Source organism: Rhinatrema bivittatum, chromosome 7, assembly GCF_901001135.1.
Source record: "Rhinatrema bivittatum chromosome 7, aRhiBiv1.1, whole genome shotgun sequence".
Classification (NCBI taxonomy): domain Eukaryota; kingdom Metazoa; phylum Chordata; class Amphibia; order Gymnophiona; family Rhinatrematidae; genus Rhinatrema; species Rhinatrema bivittatum.
This window is the reverse complement of record NC_042621.1, coordinates 190,707,092-190,722,197: the sequence shown is the minus strand read 5'-3', so window position 1 is coordinate 190,722,197 and position 15,106 is coordinate 190,707,092. Positions and strand designations below refer to the sequence as shown.

The 15,106-nt window shown below is 41.4% G+C and overlaps 1 protein-coding gene across 1 annotated transcript in view; it reads left to right on the top strand.

Moving 5' to 3' along the window:
* Window positions 1-14,452, top strand: part of PKD2L1 (polycystin 2 like 1, transient receptor potential cation channel) — an 80,797-nt gene extending 66,345 nt beyond the window's left edge. Inside the window, exons 12-15 of the mRNA XM_029609683.1 lie at window positions 1,151-1,268; window positions 4,038-4,174; window positions 8,189-8,336; window positions 11,752-14,452. Of these exons, the coding sequence (XP_029465543.1) occupies window positions 1,151-1,268; window positions 4,038-4,174; window positions 8,189-8,336; window positions 11,752-11,973 (625 nt within the window). The 3' untranslated portion in view covers window positions 11,974-14,452. The remainder of the gene's footprint in view (window positions 1-1,150; window positions 1,269-4,037; window positions 4,175-8,188; window positions 8,337-11,751) is intronic.
* Window positions 14,453-15,106: the final 654 nt, after the last annotated feature.

The following is a 15,106-nucleotide window of genomic DNA, read 5'->3' as shown; positions in this document are numbered from 1 at the left end:
ATGACCAAAAGATAAAGGAGAAAAAAAAAAAAAAAAAAAAAGATTTAAACAATTAAGTTGACAGGTCTTATTGAGCATAAAAATTATAACGTATAAGTGAGAAAGTCTCAAGTGTCCTGCAGCAAGAGATTAGATACCGAAGTAGGTAGTGGTATGGAAAATGGGGGTTTGTGAAGAAGATATGTTCTTGCTGGTTGGAGGGGAATGACAAAATGGGCTGCATGTAGCATTTGCTGTATCAGCAATCTTTGATGTTTCCCCACACCATGAGCCCTCTTTCTATGTTTCTAAAATATTTCCAAAATGGGGAAGGATGTGGGTATGGTCTGGCCAAGACCGAGGTCCCCTGCTGCATAACTTTACTTCTGCTATGGGTGACCTGTAAGTCATAAAATAAAAAGGTGGAGCCATTTCTAAGGGGTTTAAAGAGTCTGTGGTAACTACAGTGAGTGTAGGCTACCAAGCCGGGCAGGGGTTGGAGGACCTAGCTGTTAACTGGGTGAACTGGTGGGCAAACTGATAAACTGGGAATGGCATGGGCACCTGGCCTTTATAAAATCCCCCGACTTACACGGTAGAACCGGGATATGCATGCCCATGTGCATAGTCACTTAAAATTTGGCACACGTGCATGCAGCCAGGATATTTTATAACATGCATGCAAGTTATAAAATAGCCACGGCCCTAGGCGCAGGCCGACATATGCACGCAAATGTATATCCGTGCACCAGTTTGAAAGTTACCGTCTTAATGTACACTAAACATATGCCAAAGCATATTAATTCTGCATTAGCTTAATGCATCAATGCATCAATGCAGAGTTAACATGGATTAATGTGATAAAATATTAATAAGCTGTATTGTATGTAAATTCATGCAAAGTAACCATTTGAATATTGATGAGATAACACAAATCACATTAAGCAATGCAACTTATGTTAACCCACTGATAACTTAAAAAACTTAACTAACCTGCTGAATACTTGTATGCTCAGTTTTCAATTTTTATAGTGCACAATGTTCGCACATTTTGCCAGCATTGTGTAAGTGCTTTTCTTGGTGTGATACTTATTTCACTGATCCTTTTTTACCTCAAAAAAAAAAAAAGAAAAAGAATATTTACAAATAATAATTATTCTTACTGCCTTAGAATGGGCCATGCTGACCATGAGATTACTGCAGCCTTTTCAAAATTTGACCAAGATGGCAACCAGATTCTTGATGAAGAAGAGCAAAATAGAATGAGGCATGAGCTAGAGGAGAAGAGGGTAAGATGTACTGCTAAAGACATATTGCTGCTAATTCTGGTTCCTAAAATCAGTATTTTCAGACTGGTGACATGCAGAATCCAAGTATTTCTATAGATATTCAGACTCAAAAGCAACATAACACATGTAGGAATGGGTATATTCAAACAAAAGATTAGCTCACCAAAAGAAATTCAAATTTGTACTAAATTCTAAATCTTTTTTATGAATGAAAAATGTGCTCATAATTATATTTTGGTGCTTAATGCTTGCTATTTTTGCTACTCAGAGTATAGTTTTACAGAGCGAGATTTGAAATTATGAAATATTTCATTGACCATCTACAATTTTGCTGATTTTCAATGGAACACAATTTTCCGAATGATTTACACAAATATCCACATTTATTGTACCAAGCAAATGCTTGGTACAATAAATTTTATTAGAAAATAAATTATTTATCCATTATTAATGAGGCTATAGTTATATGCATCACTCAATCAAGCACGTGGATATAGCAAAACAAACCCAGTACATTTTCTGGCCTTAGAGTGATTCTTTGAAATTGAACCTTACTTTTTTTATTTTCTGATTTTTTTTAATTTTATTATGCTCTGGCGCTTGTTGTTTCTGTTTAATTTTCACATTAAATGTTTAATATTATTATTTAAATTATTGTTATTATTTTATCTTGTGCTATTCATTGTATTATATTATGTTCTTTTATTATGTACGAATACCTTTTTCAATTATCTCAATTTTGGATATTTTTGTCATCATAATGACCTATGATTAAATATTAGGCAGAGTACTAAAGTGGTTACACTACATTGATGATGCCTATTATGATGGTCATTCTTAACTTTAGTGTGTCCTTTATACATTTTTGGTAACTTGAGGTGTGGAGGTCTGTTCTTCCTTTTTCATATTGTTGGGTTTTTTCCACTTATCCTCATAAGGAGTTTTGGTGAATCATGGAGTTTTTTGACAATATTTCTGTACATTTCAGGGCATTTTGTACATTTTTATATAAGTAGGCATCTATCTTCAAAAACAGCTTAGCACATCAGCCACTATAAAACATTTTGTTAACAGCAAGAACACTGATATCTCTAAGAAAGTTGACCAATGGGAGACATTACTTCAGGGAGTAACTAATCGGATTTTACCTTGAAAGAGTTTGGCTATATATTCATCTTTGCAAAAACAGTAATTAAAAAAAGCATTCTCCACAAAAAGGTGTTCTTTTTGTTGTTGTATCAATGCATTTTATTACTTTACCTTCTACAAAATGCAGTTACCACTAGTTAAGTCTGTATGAGGCAGTTTAGAAATGCCATCTTAGAAGCCCAAATAAAATGTATTCCATAAATTAAAAATGATTGCGAGAAGACCAAATGACTGCCAGTATTGCTAAATAGTGCTATGAAAGAGGCTATTAAAGCCAAAAAGCCATCCTTTAAAAAATGGAAAGTGGGACCAAATGAAGAAAATAGGAAAAAGCAATAAGCACTGGCAAATTAGATGTAAAACATAAATAAAGAAGGCCAAGAGAGAATCTGGGGAAAATCTTGCCAAAGAGGCAAAAACTAATAATAAAATCTTTTTCAATCTGTAGCTGATCAACAGCAGTATAGATAGTAATTGCAGTCCTACAAATCGAGAATGCAAAATAATGGCACAGCCAGGGCTATCCCATCCCTGCGATGGCAAAGAGGAGGGCCAGAGCTGCAGTGCCGTTGCAGGATCCCATCCCTGAGGCGGCAGAAGTAGGAGTTTGGCTGTGCCTAATGAAGAGGCCCTGTATTGTGAGGGTGAGAATGGGAGCTTGAATGTGTGTGTGTGTGTGTGTGTGTGTGTGTATGAGAATGGGAGCTTGAATGTGTAAATGTGGGTGAGAATGAGAACCTGAGTATGTTTGTGGACTAGAATGGGAGCCTGGGGGTGTGTAGATTAGAATGGATGCCTCGGTGTGGGGGGGGGCATGAGAATGGGAGCCTGAATGTGCATCTGTGTGTGTATAAGAATGAGAACCAGGGTGTAGTCTGTGTATGTATAAAAATGGGAACCTGGATGTGTGTATTTAAGAATGTGTATGTATTTAAGAATGGGAACTTGGTTGTGCAACTATCTGTGTAGAAGAATAGGAACGCATCTGTCTGTGTATAAGAATGGGAACCTGGGTGTATGTCTGTATGTGTATGAAAATGGGAGCCAGAGGGGTGAGAGAACGAGAGCTTGTGTGTGTGAGGGAGTCTGTGAGAGAAAGCATGAGCCTCTGTGTGAGTGTATGGGGGAAGAGGGGAAGAAAACAGTAGGCAAAGAGACAGTAGGAGAAAAGAGATCCTGAAAAGAAATTACAAAATGACCAACAAGGGAAAAATGGGAAAAAAGAGACCAGGGCCACTGATTAGAAAAATACAAAGATCAGAAAACAAAGGAAAAAAAAAAAAAAAGCTCTGGAATTTGTTGACTGAATATATGGTCAAGGTTAATAGTATAGCTGGGCTTAAAAAATATTTGGACAAGTTTTGAGAGGGCAGGTCCATTAATAATTATTAGGCAGACTTGGGAATTGTTATTTTTTACTTTTGGAAATAAGTAGCAAAAAATGGACTTCCCCATTAACATCTGCTGGATATTTGCCAGTGCCTTAGAGTGGCCACTGTTGGAAACAGGATGATGGGCTCAATGGATCATTGGTCTGACCTAGCCTGGCACATTTTATGTTCTTAATTCCAATCTGAACAGCAGCAATGATCATTGTTTATTACTATTCTCCTGCTTCAGGTTGCTTTGAATGCAGAAATTGAAAACTTAGGAAAATCCTATGGAAGCAACAACTTGGAAGAAGGGATGAATTTTGGAGATACAAAAAACAACCAGACCATTAAGGCTGACTTGGTGTCACAGGAAGAATTCCAAATGTGAGTTCCTGTTACTGTTTTCGGCATTTGACTACTCTGCCATTCTAGTCTTTACTTTTTGTATTTAAAGGTCCATATTCAGTCACTGTCCAGATAGCAAAGTTAGCAGGATAAACGTATCTAGCTAACTTTGCAGGTATATTCAGTAGTTCAGCCATACTATTCTATTTTACTGACATCATATTTGATGGATTTTCAATATACCACTATGATTTGTATTGATATATTATACCGCCTTTTATTCTGAATCCTTATTTAATTGCTATGTTTGATTTAATGTACATTATTTGTTTGATATTTTAAATTATGTGTGTTTCTTGTAAACCGCCTAGACGGCCAGATCCTGGCCATTTCGCGGTATATAAAAATCTTTTAAATAAAAAAAAATATATATACTATTGAATATAGCGAGCTATCTTAAAGTGAGCTGTGTAAGTTTATCTGGCTAACTATAGGACAGCTCTTTGGCCCAACCAGACTTACAGGCCGATACAGTACAGTGCGCTCCAATGGAGCACACTATTAACCCGCGTTTGGACGCGCGTTTTCAACGTGCTAGCTTTACCCCTTATACAATAAGGGGTAATAGCGCATCGAAAACGCGCGTCCAACCCCCCCCCCCCCCCGAAACTAATAGCGCCTGCAACATGCAAATGCATGTTGATGGCCCTATTAGTTATTCCTGTGCAATTCAGAAAGTAAAATGTGCAGCCAAGCCGCACATTTTACTGTCAGAAAATAGCACCTACCCAAAGGCAGGCGTTAATTTCTGCCGGCACCGGGAAAGTGCACAGAAAAGCAGTTTTTACTGCTTTTCTGTGCACCCTCCGACTTAATAGGCGCTAGGGATGCGCTAGTGTCCCTAGCGCCTCTTTTTACCGCGGACCCTAATTTGAATAATTTTGTTTTCTGAATCGCACGCACAGGAGCGTGGCCTGTGCGCGCGATTTTTACTGTATCGGCCTGTTAGCTAGGTAACTCACTCCTCCAGTTATGTCCCCAGAACACCCCAACTTATCCAGCTAAATTCTCACTGGCTAACTTGCTACCTGGCTATAATTTAGCCAGATACGTGCCCAAATCTTCATTTAACTAGATAGTATCTGAATTATCTGGCTAAATGCTTTTGAATATGGACCTCTTAGTATTTTGCCTGAAAGACCCAGAAGGATTTTATTAGTAAGAATTGTACTCATAATATGGGAATTCTTTGACTAACAAATATCTATCTTCTGCAATGTGCATCTAAGAGAATAAGAAACTTTGGATCCAGATGCGCAGAAAATGGCATTTTACCTGGAGAAGCCTTGTGCAGTCAAAATAACTATTAAAGTTAGCCAAGAAGAAACCTTTATCAATATGCTGGAGTTTATGTTCAAATAGATCTGGAAAACAGAGAGCAGGAATTCCTACAGTCAGTAATGCTAGTATAGAATTGCCGTAACCATGTTAATCCCGGATAAATTTTGATTCATTGTAGATTGCGATACAATTTATTGGACCAACATGAAAATGATTCAAATATTTTGTTGTGCAGGTACTTTCAGGATCACATAGATCCCTTTTTTAGATGCATCAAGTCAGACTTTGGAAAACGTTCATACATAAGGCGCCAGCTCTGTGGGTGCTTGACCGCCCCCAATATTGCCTCTTGCACTCCTGTAGTTCAGGAGCAGAGAGCTCTGTACTACAAAATCCCAGAGAAGGGCAGGAAGGAAGGGCTGGTGAGTCCTCTGTTCCTGCTCAGCCTTCCCCTGAAGCTTTTTGGCTGGCTCTAGAATGTCTGCTGAATGGGCTACAGGGGGACTAGAGAGCGGCGGCGGCGGCAGCAGCAGTGTATGACAGCAGCATGTTTCCTGCCTATAATCTGCTGTAAGGTACAGGGTAAATGGGGGGGGGGGGGGAGAGGGCTGCTGATAGAGGTACTGGGAAAGGGAAAGGACAGAGGAGCTATGAGGGGAGTGAGAGAGAGACTAAGAGAACTGGTGGGAGATGGGGAGAGGAGGAGAGGGAACGCTGGCTAGGAGATAGGATAATTAGTGAAAGGGGATTCTGGCTGGGAGAGAATGCCGGTGTGAGGTCCTGAGAAAGAAACTGAAAGAAGGGAGGAGAACTGGGAGGAGAAGAGGGCCTGATACTGGAGCTTTGGGAAAGGGAGAAGAGTAATCAGAAGTTGGGACTGGGAGGGTTGCTGAGAGAAGGGAAGAGAGGACTGGTGATAGTGGGAGAGCTGCAATGTGATGGTCCCAGCCAGTCCCTCTCTGCTTCACAGCTTTTAGTTACTGGATTCACTGAGGCCAGAAAAAAAGATTCAGTTTCTTGTCCCAGGGCAGTGCTGTTTTCAGTCACAGAGCTGCCTGCCAGTGCTTGCACAACCTCACTTTCCCTTCTTCCATCTCTGAGGCTGCAGGCAGACAGTTTCAACCGGATGGAAACAGAGCTGTTAATGCAGGTCTGGCAATAGACTGCTTTTGTTTCTTCCTAGGAAGGGCCCTGGGGCTGAAATAAAAAAAAAAAACAAGGAGGTAAGAGAGATAGGAAGGCAGGCTGGGTCCAGGACACTGCAGCTCCGACTGGAGCATCAAAGAGAGGCAGGCCAAAGGCAGGCAGTGCTCTGACCGGAAAACAGAGCAGCGTTTCTTTTTCTTTTTTCAAATATATGCAGCAGGCAGGGGTCATCAAGGTGCTGACTTACCTGCAAAAGGTACCAGTCTGCCTTTGCTCCCTCTGAAATTGAAGCCCAGCACGTCTGCACCCAAAGACAAGGAGCTAACTGCTAGTGCAGTTGAGCCACAAAGAAAGCAGAGGAGTCTGAGAGGAAATGACACATTACCAACCTAACCAGCCCACCGAGGCATGCCCGATCCCCGGATAGGCCAATCCGCCCCTGGATTAGGAGAATGTGAGAGAGTGGTGGGGACAGGTGAGGGTGAGGGGAAAGACTGTGGTGTGTGGACGGATTACGGGGAGTGAGGAAGTAGACTGGTGGGGATGAGCTAGGATTGCGGAGAAGAGTAACTGGTAGGACTTTGAGTGCTTCTCTAGCTTTTGTTTCAGCCACCTGAATCTTCCCCATTTCTGCATTACCTGCTGCTCTCTGGACTTTTAGGGCTTGATTTTCAAAGTGCTTTATACACCTAAAACCATGTTTTATGCACCTATTTTATTTATTTATTTTATTATAGGTTTTGGATTGGAATAAGTAATAATACAGCTAAATGGTGCTTTGAAAATAAATCTTGGGGGGGGAGGAGTTCTTTGAGTAAAAGCAAGCATGAAATCCAGTTATGTGCAAACTTTTACCCACACTTGAAGTAGGCAGTCCGGACGTCGGAGTTGAAAGGATGCACGTAAATCTGCTCCAAGCCAGGTGTGACATTCTGCGTTACTTTCTTTTTCATACTGGGGCAACTCACAGATTTTCAAAGCAGACTTATGCACATCAGTCCGCTTTGAAAATCTTGGCTCAATGTGTGTGGTTAGAAAGTACCCGCAGACTTTAGCCCTATGTGGGCTCTCTGAAAATTACCCTTTTAAATACGCGCTACTCAGTCGCACTCACCACCCACTGGGTATTGATTTTTTTCTCTTTTTGCTCGGGGGGGGGGGGGCTGTAATTTATGTTGAGTTCAGAACCTCCAGTCATTTTCCAAAGTCAGCACCTATGTGTCCATGCCAGTCTAATAAACAGTTTCAGCAGCTGCAAAGAATCCAATAATGCTAGTAGAAATGAGAGGCTTTAGACTGCTATGTACTTATTTGGATGATTATACAAATAAAGTGTATCTCAAAATATTCTCCATTACCCAGATACATTTCTTTTCAGCTTTACACTTCTCGTATACAAAAAAGACTATTTTAAAGCAGCCTACCCAAGTACGTTTGGCCCCAGACCCAATGGCAAAGCAAGTTTCACAAGCAAACTGTTCTCCAAAAACATAAGGCTCTTTACAACTTTCCAACGCACGGATATTGAGAAGATTTCTTGCTAAATGCTCTCTCTCTCTTCCACAGGCTGGTAAAACGGGTGCTACAGCTAGAACATTCCATTGGTGGCACGGTGTCGAAAATTGATGCTGTGGTGATAAAACTGGAGATGCTGGAGAGAAACAAATTAAAACGGAAAGACCTAATGGGCAAGCTCCTTGACAACATTAACAAGGTACATGTGACTAGACCCCACGGGGGGAGTCTGAACGGCCTTGCCGTTCTTTCAAAGTGTAATCACCCCAGAGGCGTAATGGACCAGGAGGGAAAGCACTCAAAGCAAAGGCTGACCATACCTCACTGTGGCAGCGTGGTTTTTTTTTTTAGTCAGGACCTGAAATAACGGCAGACTACACCAAACCTGTGGCTGCAAAACTGGCCTGACTTTTCTGTACAGGAAAAGGTTATTTACAAGCTGCTTCACAGGCACCACTGAGTGTCCTCGCAAACCTGCGCTGAACATTTGGACTAAGCATGTCACAGTTCACACTGAAAGATCCTTGGCATATCAGACCGCACCACCAAATGCCTTCTCTTAGACGTGGCACAAGGATTTTAAAGGCGTGCTGCCTATTCCTGGCCTTCTTTGAGAAGCTTTGGGTCCGTTTCCGCCTTCTCCACTCTGGGTTTCTTCTTTCTCCTAGAAGAACTTGCAGTGGGAGGCAGATTACCTTGGCATGCATGCTAAGAGCATACAGTTGCCAAGTGGCTCCAGATTTTCAGGACAGGTTGATCCAGTCCTGCTTTTACTCCCCTGCATGCAGAGACTTGTAGTCTTCCTTTTACTGGATCAAACTGTCCTGAAAATCTGGAGCCACTTGGCAACCCTAAGGAACATCCTCTTTACTCACTGTTTGATGTCGCTCACTGATTGGAAATTTCTTACTGGTAGGGTTGCAGTTTCCTCCCAGGAGCTCACAGCTTTACCAGGAACTAGGCACTTCCTCCTCCTCTGCTATGCTCGTGCAAGTATTTCTCTGTAACGCAGCTCCTTCCTTCACATGCTGTTTCATCCTCTGAGCTTACTCCACTCACTGAACTGCTCCCCCTAAAGCATACTCACAAAACTCTAGGGGTCAAAAGGAAGGTCATTCTGTACGCTGAAAAGGATGCTGCATACCCTAGGTTTGGAGCGTGGTATCCCTACTCTTCTCGCTGCATATGATGCCATTTCTACATTTAGTTGCTCCAGATCAGGAGGAAGCTTCCTTTCTTTAGACCACCTCTAGTCTCATTTCCTTCCCTTTTCTTGACTCCTGTCTCCTTCTCATCTTCCTATATCTTGCCTCTCCTTTTACCTCCTTGTTCTGCTCCATAATCCAGTAGCTCTCTGAAGTTTTCTGTCACCACTGTCTCAAGTAGCTTTGATGGTCAGCCTTAAAAACATACAGGCCAATGAAATATCATGCACTCACGGTGTCACACGTCCAAAATCCCTGATGCAGTAAGGGGATCAGCACATCCAAAACGCATGTCCAAACCATCCCATAGCTAATAGCGCTCATCACATGTAAATGCCATGTGGATGAGCCTATTAACTAGTACCCTCGATGTAAAAAAATCATCATGCAACCCTTGCACACATTTTAACCCTCAAAAATTAACGCCAGCCCCAGAGCTGGCATTAAGTCTTGAGCTGCCCCAAGCCCTGAACAGAAAAACAGAAAATACAGCTTTTCTGAAGTCTTGACGGCAGTCAGGTTAGGAAAAATGGATGCTCAATTTATAAGCATCCATTTTCCTAACCCGTGGGTGCCCAATACCATGGACACGCTAGGGAAGCACGATTTATCCCTAGCACATCCGTTTTAGCACAGTGGCTCGTTTGCCTATTGCATCGAGCATCCAAGAGAGGTGACTGTGCGTGCGGTAAAAAACAGGCACCCAGTATGGATGCACGTTTTTTACACGCACTTTATTGCATCGGCCTGATAGAAACATGAGAGCAGAAAAAGGCCATATGGCCCATCTGGTCTGCCCATCCTTCTGTACTAGCCCAGAGGAGTTGCTGAGGGACATGTTATTGTGACTCAGTAAATTTACTGTGTGGCTACAATTCTCTCACAGTACCTATGGTAACACAGCCACTACAAGCGATTCTACAGAAAAACTACCACTACCAAATATTCAGTAAGCCATTGAGTGGAGACGTTTTTGAATAAAGTTACTCAGATAACTTTAGTCAAATTTTCAGCACTGTTTTTTTGCTGAATATAATTATCAAGTTATCTGGGTTATTTTGCCACTCACAGGGCTTTTGAATATCGGAAAAAACAAGTAGCAGGCCTAAAGCCCCTCAATCCTCACTCTTTCCCCATCTACCTCACAGGATAAAAAATGTAGTGAGGACTAATTAACCCTCCTTACCTCTCAAAATTTATAAAATGTAGTAGGCTGAGAGTGACCAATTCCTTCCCCACCCCCGCCCCCACAAGACCCCAAGATAAAATGAAGCATATTAGCCGAGTGGTGCCAATCTCCCACATCCCCCAGCTTTAAAAAATTCCCTACCCTCACCTCCAAATCCCCATAAGTGACCAGGAAGCCCAGCAAGAGGAGGAGAGGCTCTTAACTCCTCCATCTGGGTTGAATATTAAGTGCCGGTACAGCTGTCTGCACTTAGTATTCATTTATTCACTTCATTCGGGTGAACAGACCACTGATTGGTGCCTTCATGACCAATCCCCATTCAGAACTCAGCTCTGTTACTGAACATTGAACATGGATTAGAAAGCAGTCAGGATGGTTATTTTCTGATTCAGCATTAGCCGATAATAACTATTCTATTATCTGATGTCATTTCCTGACCTTTACATTCCATCACAATGACCTCTGTCGCTTTGGGGGCCACTTTCACATTCAGCCACAGGTAGTCTTCAATGCTTGCTAGGCTTTGTTTTATTGAAGGAGTTTTTGGGGTGAGGAGAAGGATTCAATCAAAAATTGAAAGATTGTTTCATATTTTCACCCTTTTAAAACAGTTTACTCAAAGATATTCAGCAAATTTCACAGTACAAAATATTAATGTTCCAGGATAAGAAGGAGGGAAACTGCTTTGCACTGCAATATAGTAATGCCGATTCCATATTTCATATAAGAAAATGTTTGCAAACATTAACTTTGGAGAACTGTGTATAGCATCTGAATTAAGTCTAAAGTGCTGTTTGGTCAAAGGGACTCACCCCAGAGAGCAGAAAAGCACACTGCTGTGTAGCATGAGATCTATGAGAACTGGATTTTAAAAAGTTCAACATTTTATAAGCTTGGTGGGTGACCAATCTTACATATGAACGTAGACAGTGAGTTACTATTTGGTAAAAGTTAGGCTTTTGATATGTCTGTATAATTTTGATTCTAAGGAAGATACAGTGATAACATCAGCATTAGATATTCATGACCATGATTCACTATGGTCAAGCCGCTTGTTACCTGCAGTGGCCAGCTGCATTGTATCTTGAGCCATGGTACAGAGATAATTTATGATGCTAGCTACCATGGCATTCGATGGCCCAGCAACTTAAAGGAAAAGATCAATCCTTCCTACAAGAAACTGTAGATAAGGCTAATATAATGTTATTATTTGTTGCAAGGAAGAACAGCCCAGTCAGGAAGAACTCCTCCATCGAAATCTTGACCAGTTGGTAAAAGAAGAACAAGAAGGCTACAAGACCCCACAGAAGCTGAAAAACGATTTCACCGGGACTTCTTCGGGGAACAGAAACAGCCTGTACCCCAACTTACCCATGCAAGGATTCCCAGGCTCCCAGAGTTCGGTTATTAACACCAGGCTCCATTCTAACACGCACTTCTAAACAGAAGACTAATATAATCCTACGATCTCACTGTGAGGCAGTGCTCAGGCTGCAGGGAAGGAGGGAAGACGGATGTCATTACTGTGATGGCCTCAGGCAGCACCGAAGGCACATCACAGAGGAGGCATCCCTGCCTGCAGCCTTCAGGGCCTGTGAGGGCTCCTTGTGCCACCTGGGCATGCCATCGGGTGGGAGGGGGCAGGGGGGGCAGCCATGATATCCAAGAATAAAAAAGGGGATAAGACCAGCAAGCAAAAAGATCTCAATGTTAGGCCCTTAGCTCTTGGAATATTAAGTCTTACTTAAATTCCTTATTGCTGGACCAATTAGGAAAGCCAAAATAAAAACCCCCACACGAATGTTGTGCCTCTCCCTAAGTGAACAAATAAAATTAGGGGTCATACCAAATGTTTCATCTTTCTGTTCCTTGGAGAACAAACTTTTCAGATATAAATGTCTTTTAAATAAATAAAATATACAAATAGAGGGGACCAGCACACTAAAAACTTAAAAGACTAAGCCAGCCTGTCGGATGGATGCCTTTGGCATTTCTGGTGAAGTAAACCTTTCTATTTATGAGCACATGGGGCTAGCAGAGCTTTGAATCGTTTTCTGATTATTCTGAAGGTTATGACACTGCAAAGGGACTCTGTTTCTGTAGCTCGAATCTCTGGCCACTTTCTCTTACTTGTGCTTTTCATTGTATGATGCTGTAACAGGAAAACCACTAAATATTGTCTGACAAGCAAAGCTACTTTATTCAAAACCAAATAAAAGAATAAGGGTTTGGATCTAAATACAAGTGAGGGAGAACATTTGTCATGATTCATTAAATCACTGGGTTTTTGGTTTGTTTGTTTTTTAAATCACTTGAAAACATAAATTACTTCATATAATGCTCTAAAATAAAAATCCTATATAAAAATTATATTTGTTTTTATATAGTCTCCATCCAAATATATACATTACAAATGTTAGTTTTATATCTGCTTGATTCCACTTGTATTGTGTTATAAAGCAACCTGCTACCATTTCACAGATAGAATAGGTATACTGAGGTCAATTTTCAAAAAAATCCTAAAACAGATAACTTATCTAGCTAAAGATAGCCAGATATTCAGCGGGATAACTGTCCTGCCGAATATCCTCAGATAAACTTAACTTTGGAGTTTGAATTTCACCAGTTAGGTTTCAAAGTTATCTGGCTACATATACCTGGATAATTTTAACCTTAACAGGCCATATTGGATGAATATAGCCAGTTACACAGCAATTTACCTTAAAAAAAAAACCAAAAAAAAACAGCGGAGTGAGACTAGAAGCTTGAGTCCCCACCCTCTAACCTGAGTATAATAAATGTCGGCAGCCCAGTCCCCACTCTGCCCAAGCCCCCCCAAAATATTTACAAATCATTGAGGTCTACAAGCCTGACTAGCCTCCCTTCCACCTCCTCCCCCTCCATCAATTCAACCCTAATCCTCGTGCCCCACCCAGATCCCCACAAACCCCTTCCCATGACCAGGAGCTCCTGATGCATCCAGCATTGCTGTAAGAGTATTGCTTTGATGACCATGTTGGATGCACCAGGAGCCAGGGGTGGGGGTGGGAGGGAAGGCTGCTCAAGGGACCTACAGTTTCAATTCTACTACGCCAATTTGAGAGGGAGACTTTTTGGGCCTATAGGCCCACAATGATTTCTAAATATTTTGGGAGTGAGGGGGAATTAGGCTGCCAGGGCCGACATTTGTTGAACTCGGGTGTGGGGTGGAGGATTGGGCCGATAGACCCACTCAGCTGTTTGTTTGTTTTTTAAGGTGAATTGCTGCATAACTGGCTATATTCTTTGAATATAGATGGTTAAGGTTAAAGTTATCTGGTAACACAATCCCAGAAAGCATTAAGCCTCCACTTGCCAACATCTAGAGATAGTTGAATAACTTATTTGGCTGATTCCAAATAACATAGTTATCAGAATAAGTTATTCAACTAACTCAGCTCCGCCCCGAAACAACCAAAAATGTCTCCCACTTATCTGGATAAAATATATCCAGATATGTGCCCTATTGGGGCCAATATTTAACCATGGAGCGGCTGGTTTAGTTAGCCGGATACACCTATTTAGCTAACTTAACTGGGATAGTCAATGGCGCAGCAGTGCCGCCGAATATACCTGGCTATCTTAAAGTTAGCCAGATAAGTATATCCGGCTAATTTTAGGACAGACGTATGTGCAACCAGAGTTTGCCGCATAAATTATGCGGCTAACTCCGGTCCTCCCAGAAACACCTCCCGCCCGCCCCTAATTTCTGAGGCTACATTCTAGCCACATACGGCGATGAATATCACTGTTTTGCCATTTAGATGAATACATTTTCAGTTATCCATCTAAATGGCTTTTGAATATTGACCTCATTGTGTTTATTTATTTATATGTATATATATATATTCTGCAAACTATGAAGATAAATATATTTATCTCCTTGAAACAGCTTTAATGAGTAGTTTATCTCAAGTGTTTCAGGAATTTATTGTATGTTTGAAAATAAAAAGATTGATTATAACCACTGAAAATTGGTGAGCTGGTTTATATTTAGATATGCAGATTTGCTCTGCTCCTTTACTCTGACATCAGGCCGACTTAACATGTCCTAGATTCAGAACCCTGCCAGATGTGCAGTTTTTAAACATTTCCTTCAACCATAAGTGAAGAAGGATTGACTGACTGGTGAAAATGTGAAGAGCGGCAGCCAGAAGTGAGAGAGATTTAGAAATACTAAGGTGTGGTTGTAACACAGCCAAGTCAGTCTCAATGCCCCAGGGCCTTCTATTATGTACAGAACCTCTATTTTTTCCTTCCGAGTCACTGAATCTTGCCCAGCACTTTTTCAATGCTCCTTGTCTGCTTCTGTGGGTGAAAATATTGCTGTAAATCTCTCACCCAGGGTGCTGAGTGCCTTTTATAGCATTGTTCCACTGAAACCATTACAAGGAACTGGCAGGAATCTGAGCCCAGTCTGGAGCAAAAATAACCACTAGATCACAGCAGGAACAAGAGGTAAGGGGGTCCCAGACAGATGCAATTATTGTAACCTATTAAATGCATCTGTAGCCCTGTCCTCAGCTGCGGACTGCA